Source organism: Pogoniulus pusillus, chromosome 8 (assembly GCF_015220805.1).
Source record: "Pogoniulus pusillus isolate bPogPus1 chromosome 8, bPogPus1.pri, whole genome shotgun sequence".
Taxonomy (NCBI): Eukaryota; Metazoa; Chordata; class Aves; order Piciformes; family Lybiidae; genus Pogoniulus; species Pogoniulus pusillus.
Window position 1 is genome coordinate 40,494,508 of NC_087271.1, and position 12,114 is coordinate 40,506,621.

Consider the following 12,114-nt stretch of genomic DNA (forward strand, 5'->3'; position numbering starts at 1 on the left):
AACCTCACCTGGAGGCTCGGTGCAGTGCCTCCCCAGCCCTCCGCACGCATCTGGGTTAGCCAAGGACTGCAGCCAGGGTGCTCTGATCCCTTCTGCCACAGTGGGCACCTGGGAAGGGTCCTGTTCCAGGAGGAGATGTGTGGGGAAGCTGGCAATGGTGACGGCTCCACCTGGGTCTCTAGGACTATAGTCTGTGGGGCTCCATGACTGTAGGAGAGAGCTCTTGATCCTGCTCTGCTTCCAGGAGCTGCCTAGCTGGGCTTTTCATAGAATCAGCCAGGCTGGAAGAGAGCTCCAAGCTCATCCAGCCCAACCTAGCACCCAGCCCTGGCCAATCAACCAGACCATGGCACTAAGTGCCTCAGCCAGGCTTGGTTTCAACACCTCCAGGGATGGTGACTCCACCACCTCCCTTGGGCAGCCCATTCCAATGCCAATCACTCTCTCTGCCATCAACTTCCTCCTGACATCCAGCCTAGACCTGCCCTGGCACAGGAAAGGGCCTAGCCCCAAATGTCTTTTTCCAGTGTGAGGTTCCTGGAGGCAGTCAGAATGCTGCCTGGAGTTTAGGACTTTGGAATCAGAGGGCCCTAGAAGCATGTTTTCGTGATGCTAAACTTCCATCAGCGAGCCCTTGGGAGCATCCCATTTGTCCTGCAGGCGCTTGGCCCTAGCTGGAGTCCGCACAGGGTCTGCAAATGCCTTTCATCACTTTGGGAGGCTGGCTGGATGGCAGGCGCTGGGAAGTGGGGAGCATAGGCTGCAGGGGGGTTCTGGAGTGTCCAACAGAGCCTTGGGCAGAGTGTGTCCTCTGCAGGGGTGCTGTGGGGAGCGCTGGGTTGCTCTGCCCTTGCTGGCAGGCTGCAGGCCAGAGATGACAGCACCTGTGCTCTTCTCTCCCCCACACACTGCAGAGTGGCTCTGCTTTATCATACTTATTGATTTGGATCTTACAACCCATTTAACAGCACAGCTCTCCCCAGCCTCTGGGTGCTCCTGACTTAATTAAGTCCCTTTTCTGTTCTCCTGTCAGCCCTGTGGGTAGTGGGGGCTGGTCACAGGCTGAAGCACAGAGGAATGGGAAAGTGCCATCAAGGGTGAAAGATATCTAAGTACAGCAGGCATGAACAGTCTGATCTCTGGGAAGTTGTGAGTGATGCTAGGGAGATGCCCAGATGGTTGGCCAGGCTGGGGCAGGGAGGAAGAGGAGGCCAGGAAAAGGAGTTGGAACAACCTGGTTTGCTGATGTGAGAGGGTTTCTGCTTCTGGGGTATCCTAGGAAACCCATCTGCCTTTCTAGAGGGGCAGGTTGGAACCTGCTGTACCTCAGGGAGAGGGGGAGAGAAAGAGTGCTAATTGCTCAGCACGCCAGAGAGCTGCTCTGGCCTGTAATTAGATGAATTAGTGGAACAATGACCCAATTTCCTGCAGTTTTGGGATTGCTGCAAACAACCCTGAGCTTGCTACCTCCCTCTGTCCCCACTCTTCTGCCTGTCCACTTCTCTCCCACCCTCTGCTCCTACACCTCTTCCTCCTTACCCAGCACCCTGGGGACCGAGCCCAGATGGGAGGCCACCAGCTCCACCACACCTCGCTGTGCTCCTGTAGCGCTGTTGGCAGCCCGGAGCAGCAGCAGCTCTGTCCCCCTAATGAGCCCAGTAGCCCTGAGCATTTCCACTGCTGGCCTCGGCCATGCAGCAGCTCCCTTCTGCCCTGCTTTGTGTTCCAGAGATGGGCTTGAAAAAAAGAGTCTTTGTGTTTCAGAAGCCAAACCTCTGGAGTCCTTTCTGTGCCTGCCAGTTGCCTGCCAAGGTCATCAAACTTTCATTACTATAGATTTTGAAACGTCTTTGAGATCCTCAGCTCATCCACAGTCCCAGAGGTGGGACTCTGAGGAAGCTCCACGTGTAGGAAATGCTGGAGCAGCTAACTGCTGGGGAGCTGCCAGGGGAGCAGCCCTCATCTCTAGGGCACCATTGCTGGACCACCCACGTGCCACCTCTCTGGAAGGGAGGTTGTGATGCTGTGCTGAACACAGCACTGTCAGGGTGGAGCCCCCAGCCTTTGGCTGCATGGCAGGAGTGATGGGCAGAGCTGCAGTGTGGGGCTGCACCCCCCCAGCCTGCTCTGGGGAGGGGGTCTACCAGGTTGGATGAGGCCTTGAGCAAGCTGATCTAATGGGAAATGTCCCTGCCCATGGGAATGGGGTTGGACAGAGTGATGGAGTTGGGACTGTTCAGTCTGGAGCAGAGGAGGCTCCCAGGTGACCTTCTTGTGGCCTTCCAGGATCAGAAGTGGGCTAGAAAAAAGATGGGGAGGGACTTCTGAGGCTGTCAGGGAGTGCCAGGACCTGGGGGAATGGAGCAAAGCTGGAGGTGGGGAGAGTGAGGCTGGAGGTGAGGAGGAAGTTGTTGAGCATGAGAGTGGTGAGAGGCTGGAATGGGTTGCCCAGGGAGGTGGTTGAGGCCCCATGGCTGGAGGTGTTTCAGGCCAGGCTGGCTGAGGCTGTGTGCAGCCTGTTCTAGGGTAGGGTGTCCCTGGGCATGGCATGGGGGGTTGGAACTGGCTGCTCCTTATGGTCCCTTCCAACCCTGACTGATTCTAACCATGTGATCCTTTAAAATCCCTTCCAGCCAAAGTGTTCCATCATCCTGTCAGGGCTGGATGGGCCATGGGTGGCTCTGGTGACCACAATGAGTTTTAGTGCCAGTGTCAAATGGGGCTTGCTGGCACGTGGGCTCTGGGGGGCCACTGAATCTCTGTACCTGCCTGGGGTGTGAGCTACCCCCAGAGCAGGAGAACATGGCTCTTGAGAGCAAGCTGGCCGAGGGCTTTGCCTGGGATAACTCTGCTCTCTCCTTGTGTGCCCACAGCATCCTCGCCACCGCTGGGACGCACTTCAACACCCACGTGGACCTGCGGACGCTGCGAGCCGTGCGTGTGCTGCGGCCGCTGAAGCTCGTCTCGGGCATTCCCAGTGAGTTGGATGCTCCTGGTCCGTGCTCATCTCTGATGTCCTTCGGAGTGAGAGGTGTCCTGGTGCCAACCGGGAGGAGCAGAGCGCAGTCGAGGCTGAGGGGAAAGCCTGCCCGTGCGGTGGCAGGGCTGGGCTGGCTGCGTGTGGTGTCCTTGGGTGCCACTTTGCCCTGCTCTCTGGGGCTGTGAGGTTGGGCTTGGTGGCTTGCTGGGGCCTGCTGGCAGCTCCGTTTCCCTGGCCAGAAGGCAGTGGGTGGATCCTTTCAGGGCTGAGGTTTATTCAGGGGAGATTTTGGGTTTTTATGCAAGATTTCATCTGCCAGCATGGGGATAAATAAAGAAACTAGGCTGCTGCTGGCACCAGTCCTCCCATCCCTCCTGCCCTGGGTGCTGTGCTGGATCTGTGCCTTGAGGGCAGCCAGTGGCACAGAGCTGCAGAGGCCACATCCCCCCAAGTTGAAATGGGACAAGGATAGGCCAAGACACCGAGCAAGGGCCATATCCAGAAGCCAGTCCCTCTGGAGCCTTGCTCTGAAGCCTGGCCCTCCCTGCTCCCCTGAGGATGACAACCACTTGGTCCATCCCATGGTCCGTAGCTGCCCAAAGGGATCCTCTGGGCTGGAGGTTCCAGTGCATACATCAGATGTGTGATGAGTGTCCATCCTCTCTGCTTCCTGGCCTTTTCTTGCCACAGGTGGGGTGGACATGCCACAGGCAGGGGATTGGCCTCACCATGATGAGCTGTGCTCTTTCCTTCCCCTCCCAGGCCTGCAGATTGTGCTGAAGTCCATCATGAAGGCCATGGTGCCTCTCCTGCAGATTGGCTTGCTGCTCTTTTTTGCTATCCTCATGTTTGCCATCATTGGCCTGGAGTTTTACAGTGGGAAGCTGCATCGAGCCTGCTACACAAACAATTCAGGTAGGCAGAAGGGGTCTGCACCAGCTTTGTGTCCCATGGGTGAAACACAGCTGGGCTCAGCGCAGGTTGCCATCGTGGGAAGTACAAGAGTCAGAAAATCCTGTATTTGTGTGCAGGCAACACCCAGTTGTGTTCAGCATGTCCCAGGTCCTTGTGGGAGCTGCTTGTGCACAGCTAAGGCTAGTCCCAGGAGGGTGTCAAGAAGATGGGGCCAGTCCCTTTCCACTGGTGTCCAGGGGCAGGACAAGGGGGCAGTGGGTACAAACTGAAGCACAGAAAGCTCCACCTCAACATGAGGAAAATCTTCTTTGCTCTGAGTGACAGAGCCCTGGAGCAGGCTGCCCAGAGAGGCTGTGGAGTCTCCATCTCTGGAGACTTTCAAAACCTGCCCGGACTCCTTCCTGTGTGACCTGCCCTGCTCTGGCAGGGAGAGTGCTTCTGTGATCTCCAGAGGCCACTTCTCACTCCTGCCATTCTGTGCTTCTGGCCCCTGCTCTGCCCCCATGTCCCCTGCATGCAAGCTCTTCTCACCTTGCTTCTCCCTTACCCCTGCCTCCTTTGGCTCTGCTGTGTCCTTGCAGGTGAACTAGAAGAGCTGGATCCCCCCCATCCATGTGGAGTGCAGGGTTGCCCCCCAGGCTATGAGTGCCGGGAGTGGATTGGTCCCAACGATGGGATCACTCAGTTCGACAACATCCTCTTTGCTGTGCTGACTGTCTTCCAGTGCATCACCATGGAAGGGTGGACCACAGTCCTGTATAATGTGAGTGCTGCTCTTCTGGAGTCTCTCTGGGCAGCTGGAGGTGGTATTTCTGTGTCCTGGAAACCTGTGAGATGATGAGTTTTCTTCCTGATGAAAATGGGTTGGCTCGAGTGGGAGATGGGGGATAAAGAGATGTGTTGTTACCTGTGGAGAAGAGTCTGGGGAAGGGAAGCCTGAGAGGAGATCTGATCAGTGTATACAAATACCTGAGGGGTGGGGGTCAAGGGGCTGGGGCCAAGCTCTTTTCAGTGGTCAGCAGCAATGAGACAAGGAGCAACAGCTACAAACTGGAACAGAGAAGGTTTCACCTCAACATGAGGAGAAACTTCTTTAGAGTGAGAGTGACAGCAGCTCTGCTGTGAGCACAGACTGAAAGAGTTGGGGCTGTGCAGGCTGGAGAAGAGGAGGCTCCCAGGTGACCTTCTTGTGGCCTTCCAGCATCTGAAGGGGGCCTTCAAGAAAGCTGAGGAGGGACATTTTAGGCTGTCAGGGAGTGCCAGGACCTGGGGGAATGGAGCAAAGCTGGAGGTGGGGAGAGTGAGGCTGGAGGTGAGGAGGAAGTTGTTGAGCATGAGAGTGGTGAGAGGCTGGAATGGGTTGCCCAGGGAGGTGGTTGAGGCCCCATGGCTGGAGGTGTTTGAGGCCAGGCTGGCTGAGGCTGTGTGCAGCCTGCTCTAGGGTAGGGTGTCCCTGGGCATGGCAGGGGGATTTGGGACTGGCTGCTCCTTGTGGCCCCTTCCAACCCTGACTGGTTCTATGATTCCCTGGAGCAGGCTTCCCAGAAAGGTTGTGGAGTCTCCTTCTCTGGAGACTTTCCAAACCCACCTGGCTGCATTCCTGTGCAGACTACCCTAGGGGATCTGCCTTGGCAGGGAGGTTGGACTTAATGATCTCTGGGGGTCCCTTGCAACCTCTAAAGTTCTGTGACTTTGTGATATGTGGAGCAAAGGGAGATCCAAAGGCTCTGCCTCCATCCTTGGGCTGGCTGTGCATCTTGTCTAAAGAGCTGAACCTTGTGAGCATGGGCTGCAGCAAGCCTGCCCCACCAGGGCTGACCCTGGGGAGTGGGGGAGGTGCCCTTCCTTCCCTCCTCCTCCTGCTGTACTCCCCAGGGCAGCTCTCTATGAGTGGAGATGGTATCTGGGCACTGCACATCCACTCTCCCTGCAGACCAGCTACTGTGTCCAGTTCTGGGCTCCTCAGTTGCAGAGAGATGTCTTGGTAACAGAAGCTGCCTCAACAGTGCCTTGCCCTAAGCCTCACTGAACTTGAGGAATTTCAAAGGGATCCACTTCCCAAGCTTATCCAGGTCCCTCTAGAGTTCATGGCAAGAGCTTGACCTTACCATAAGGATCTGATTTTCTTCTTCCTAAAGGGGAGGACAGTGTCAGGATCTTGCTGACAGGATTAGGCAGGATTGAACCACCTGTGTGTTCAGCCTGGAAAAAGACCATTCCTTGACTGCTTCTGGTGCTCAGTGGGATTAGAGGCTTAACCACAGCACCTCTCTCCCATGCATAAGTGAGTAGAGCAGGAGAGGTGATTTTTCCTGCCTGCCTGTGTGGTTGCCCTGCCTTTAGCGTGGCTGGGAAGCTGCTGCCTGCTCATGCTGCTGTGCTTGGCCACCCCCAGTGACCTGCCTGGCACCTTGTTTCTTGTGTTAGTGACCTTCTCTCTGCACAAGTCAGAGCCTGCTTTCCCACGTCCTCTCCTCCACATCCTTCGGCACCTGGAGCAATTAGGAGCAAAGCTCCCTGCGCTGGAGCTGCGGTGTGCAGGAGCTGATGAGCTACATGGATGGGCAATTTGTGGTCCAGTCGACCTTAGGAGTTCATACTGGTGGCTCCTGAGAGAGTCTGCTCTCCTGCCATTGCATGTGTCCTTACCAGAGCTCCACTGTTCAGGGTCTGAGCCTCACCGAGCCTCCGCCTGAATCTTGCTGGAAGGTGACTGCCCGTGGGAGGTGCTGCTGGGAGCACTGAGCACACTCGCTGGGAGACCTACCTGTGCAGTCCCCTGGTTAGCAGCACCAGCTGCTGAATTCGGGGCTCTCTGGCACACTTGGAGAGCCACAGCCTTGCTGCTCAGGTAGCCTCTGCGGCAGCAGTTGCAGTGCTGGTGGACATGCTCTGTCAGAGTCCCAGGCAGCTGCCTCCCCTTCCTTCTCCTCTGCAGAGAAGCACTGTGTGTGGCTGAGGGGATTAGGGCCCTTCCTTGCCTTTTGTTTGAACGAGGATTGGGACCTTGGCAATAAAATGCTGCTGATTCACTGTGGCAGGCAGCAAGGGATGGACACTGTTCTCAGGAGTGTCAGGCTGTGCTTCCCACCCCTCCAGGGTGCAGTATTCTCAGTTGGGACTGGATTGTGATTTTGAGATCCATTTCCACAATTTTAGCAGGCCTGGAAGGGTGGCTCCTGGGATTGGTAGGTAGCATCACAAAAAGCCAATTGGCTCCGTGGTGCTTGCCAGGTGTGTTGCATGTCATGGATGTGCTTTCATCAGGATGCTGCCTTTCTAGTGGGAAACCACAGTCTGGGCTAAACAAACACACAGATAGGGAAAGCATCAAACTTTGGGGTGCTTATGGCTTTTCCAGCTCCTGGGAGCCTCAAGGACTTCCATTTCTTTGAGAGGGGAGTTTTGCTTTTCTGACTCCTGTGTCTGTCTCCGTGGTTCAAAGCAGGGAAAAAGGAGTATTTTGCCTTTCTTCTTACCTGGCAGCAGATGCCCCTTTCCTGGTGTGGCTTGAGACCAAGCCTGGTTTCTGTAGGGACCAGAGGGAAAAAGAATGTTGGCCAAAGGCTTGCTGTCCTACTTCTCCTCTGCTGGCATAGCAGCACGGGGCCAAGGGCCAGGTTGCAGCTTTGTGGTTTAAACAGTGATGCTGGGAAGGGGTAGCTGAGCTGGTGAGGGGGCTGCTGGTGCGTGGCACAGGGCTGGCTGGCCACAGCACAGGTGCTTGGTGAATCTGGTAGCTTTGGATGCTGCAGCCTGACTCCCCTGGTCCTGGAGGGCACAGAGGAGAGGAGTCTGAAGTGGGTGGTTTCCCCCAAGCCATGGGCTCAGGAGGCTGTGTTTATTCACTGAGAGTGTTTATTTGTTTTCCCCTTTGGAAGCCTTCAGCTGCTGTGCTTGCAGGTAGCGAGGAGGAGCTTGGCTTGCCAGGAGCTGCCACTCTCCTCTTCCCCCCACGCTGCTGGAGCTGAGAGGGGAAGAAAACCACCCGTGGCAAGCACGTGCTGAGGCTGTGGGCTGGTTTGGTGGGCTCTGCAGGAGAGAGGCCAGCTCTGCCTGGCCCAGCCTCCTGCCCGGAGCATGGCTCTGCGCTCCCTGGAGCTGGGAGCACCGGCCGTGCCGCGCGGCAGCCGCTGAGCTCGGGGCTGATGGACACACGAGTGGGGGTGCCCGCAGGGAGAGAGCTGCTGCTTGTAGCCAGGGCAGCGAGGGCTGCCCGCGCCTCCTGCCAGCATCGCTCGCGGGAACCGAGGCCGCCGCAGGGTGCGAGCCGTTGCAGTTGCAGGCGGTTGCCGAAGCTGCATGTGGCTGCCATGAGTACAAGCATGGGGCTGGAGAATCACAGAATGTGGCTTTGTTTTGGTTGGAAAAGACCTCTACGGTCATTGAGTCCAGCTGTTGGCCTGACACTACCGTGGCCATTAAAGCATGGCCCAGAGTGCCATGTCTACACATTTTTTGCCCCTCTTCAGGACAGTGCCTCCAGCACCTTCCTGGACAGCCTGCTCCAATGCCTCACCACTCTTCCAGGAAATAAATTGGTTCCTAATCTCCAACCCTAACCTCCCCTGGCAGAATTTCAGGCCACTTCCTCTTGTTCTGTCACCTGATACCAAGGAGAAGAGACTGACTCCTGCCTCACTACAACCTCCTTTCAGTTTGGTTGTAGAGAGCAATGAGGTCTCCCCTCAGCCTCTGCATGTCCAGCCTTGGGCACCCTCTGCTCTTGCTGGGAGAGACTCTGAGTGTTTCCCAAATCCAGCATGGCCAGAGCAGAGAAGCAGAGCCTGTTGTGCTGGGAAAGGCTGTTTTCCTGCATGGATCTAGCCATCAGGTTGATTTAGTGGTGGTAGCCTGGCATTAGTAGTGGGATTGTGAGCTCTAGGCAGGTGGTTGGGCGTGATGATCTCAAAGGTCTCCTTCCTACCTCAGCAGTTCTATCATTCTAAGTTGTGGCTCCAGTAAATTCCTGAGAGCCAGAGCAAGCTGCAGGCAGGCAGGAGTGGCTGCATGGCAGTGATAAGCCATAGTTAGGTCATGCACAGAGCCAACCTGCCTTTGCTCAGGGCTGGTCTGTTAGCAACAGTGCATAAGGTATTTGCTCTTCAAGCGCAGGCATTAAAGCAGTGCTGGAAGTGCACCTGTGCTGCCAGTGAAAAATGTCTGGCAAGGGCTACCTGATCAGCAACCCAAAAGGCCTCTCATGACACAAGGGATTGAGGCTAGAGGGCAGAAGGAGAGTAAGAAGGTCTGAGGAGCCTTAGAAGCTGCCAGGAGCCTTTGGGAGCTTTTGCAGCAGTAGGAGAACGTTTGCTGGAAGAAAGAGAATGGAGTCCTTGGCAGCTTCCAAAATACTCAGAGAAGGACTGTGGTTGTGGGAAGATTTGTGTGCCACAGCCTCGGGGGAGATGGAGTGTGGAGTCCTGCAGCCCCGTGCAGGGCTGAGCAGCCTTCTGCAGGCAGCGAGCAGCTGCAGAGGCACTTGTGAGGTGTGAAGTGAGCGCCGCGCAGGCAGAGCCTGCTGGCAGAGGCGCTGCGAGAGTGGCTGTAGAACATGAGCTGCTGCAAGGGAGGGAGCTGGCAGAGAAGGTGACTCAGCCACCACGTGCTTCCAGCGTGCTCAAGGTGCTGTGGCCAGGGCAGTGCAAAGGGAGGACACCCCAGAGCCCAGCAGTGCCACTGTGCCTAGGGTCTTCTCTGCAGGTGGGGTGCAAAGGGACCCAGATGGATGTCACCGTGTGTGAGGTCAGTCTCATCATGTGCAAGACATATCTCATGATGGGCAGAGGTTGGGGTTTCACGCTGCTGGATGCAGAGCTGGGCTGTCAGAAGATGACTTGGGTTTGACCATGAAGCACCAAACCTGAGATTTTCTGCTGGGGCTTGGTTTTGAGTCATGGTGAAATGCCCATTCTGAGAAGTGAATGGCAGAGGTGCACTGGAGCACAGGGAGAGTGGTTGGCATTGGAAGGGGCTGCTCAGGGAGGTGGTGGAGTCACTGTCCCTGGAGGTGTTCAAGAAAACACTGGATGGGGCACTTGGTGCCATGGTCTGGTTGATTGGACGGGGCTGAGTGCTAGGTTGGGCTGACTGGGCTTGGAGGTCTCTCCCAAGCTGGTTGATTCTATGGTTCCATAAATGGGAGAAGGGTGCACAGCTTGGCAGTCCTGCTCCCTGCCAGGTTCCCAGCTGCACCAGTCAGGACTCAAAGGAGGCACCTGGCACACAGCAGCTATTTTCTGAGGTGCATGCATGCAAAATTGCTCATCACTTGTTAGCATGAATTCCTGGGGTGTCACAGTCATGACCAGGCTGAGAGAGCTGGGGCTGTTCAGCCTGGAGAAGAGAAAGCTCTAGGGAGACCTTAGAGCAGCCTTTCAGTACCTGAAGGAGGACTATGAGAAAAATGGAGATTGGCTTTCTCTAAGGGCTTTTAGTAATAGGACAAGAGGGAATGGATTGAAGCTGGAAGAGAGTAGATTCAGACTGGATACCAGGAAGAAATTCTTTACGGTGAGGCTGGTGAGAGACTGAAACAGGCTGCCCAGGGTGGTTCTGGATGCCTCCTCCCTGGAAGTGTTCATGGCCAGGTTGGATTCTCTGGCCCTCAAGGCTCTGAGGTCCCTTCCAACTGAAACCATTCTACGACCACTCAGCATGCTCAGCTGCTCTCTGGGACACACCTGTGCGTGACCAGTGTGAGTGGGACCCAAGCATCACGCAAGGCTGGGTGGGTTTCTCTTCTTGCCTTTTGGGGAACGATGGCAGTGCCTGGCTTCATGTGAGGCAGGGGCCAGAAAAACTGCTTGGCTAAGGATGAGGTTTGCTTGCACCTGGAACTGAGCCTAGAAACCTCCCTGAGCCTTGGTGCTCCCAGAGGCTGCTGCAGCTCCTTTGAACGTGGGTGCCTGTCCCCTGGGCTCCCTGCTCCCAGTATGAGAACTTCAGTGGTGCTGGCCACATGCCGAGGGTTGTGGGAACTCTGCTGCTAGAACAAGTGGTGCAAAGGCCCCTACAGAACACCACCTGTCCTAACACCACAGTGGTGGGCAAAGCACTGGAGAGGCTCAGTGCAGCGGTGACACCAGGGCTGAGTTTGCTCCGTTGCTCCTTCAGGCACTGTGGAGGGTGAAACTGGGAGTGTGATGGGTAACACTGGCTTCCAGAAAGGTGTCCTGCTGGCTAGAGCTGGTGTCTGGGAAGAGGAGGAGGAGGAGGGAGGGAGGCTGGAGAGTGGAGGAGGAGATGGGAGGGATGGTGAGAGGGGGAAAGCACTTAGCTTTTTACCCCTCTGTGCCCTGGGATGATGTCAGGCTCTCCAGCAGGAATGCTTGCAAAGGGAAAAGAGGAGTCCCTTCTTGTGTGTTTTAAATTAAAACACAACACACAAAACATGTCCTGTCAGGGAGGTATGAAAATTTAATCAACACCCAGGGCTCTGAGCAGCTTGGTAGCAAGCATAGATCTTAATGCCTCTGCAGCTATTCCTGGTGGCTCCTGGCTGTGCAGGCGCAGCAGGGTGTGCTGGGGCAGGGCAGGATACAGGGGCTGCAAAGGGGACAGAGCCTTGTCCTGCTTTTTAACTCCAAGCCAAGAAAGACCAAGTGCTTCTAGTGTGATGGAGTTAGTGAGGGACGTCTTACAGGGGCTTGTAGTGGTAGGACAAAAGAGAATGGGTTGAAGCTGAGGAGGGCAGAGTTGGACTGCGTACTAGGAAGAAGCTCTTTGCAGTGAGGGTGGTGAAACACTGGAACAGGCTACCCAGGGAGGTTGTGGATGCCCCTCCCTTGAGGTGTTCAAGGCCAGGTTGGGTGAGGCCTTGACCAACCTGGTCTAGTGGAAGGGGTCCCTGACCATGGCAGGGGTTTGAAACTAGATCACAGGCTCGCAGGATGTTAGGGGTTGGAAGGGACCCAAGGAGATCATCCAGTCCAACCCCCCTGCCAGAGCAGCACCACACAACCTAGCTCAGGTCACACAGGAACACATCCAGACAGGCCTTGAAAGTCTCCAGAGAAGGAGACTCCACAGCCTCTCTGGGCAGCCTGTGCCAGGGCTCTGGGACCCTTACAGTAAGGTTGTGTTGAGGTGGAACCTCCTGTGCTGCAACTTACACCCATAATGATGATCTTTAAGGTCCTGTCCGACCCAAACCATTCTATGATGCAGAAAGGAGGCTTCGAGTTCTGCCCTGGAGGTTTAAAACCTGCCTGACTTTC

At 56.0% G+C, this 12,114-nt stretch overlaps 1 protein-coding gene across 6 annotated transcripts in view; it reads left to right on the top strand.

Moving 5' to 3' along the window:
• CACNA1E (calcium voltage-gated channel subunit alpha1 E) overlaps positions 1-12,114 on the top strand; it is a 169,703-nt gene that overhangs the window by 75,910 nt on the left and 81,679 nt on the right. For all 6 annotated transcript variants that reach the window (XM_064148192.1, XM_064148189.1, XM_064148188.1 and 3 more), the window contains exons 6-8: positions 2,874-2,977; positions 3,743-3,895; positions 4,477-4,658. In XM_064148192.1, coding sequence (XP_064004262.1) covers positions 2,874-2,977; positions 3,743-3,895; positions 4,477-4,658 — 439 coding nt within the window. The remainder of the gene's footprint in view (positions 1-2,873; positions 2,978-3,742; positions 3,896-4,476; positions 4,659-12,114) is intronic.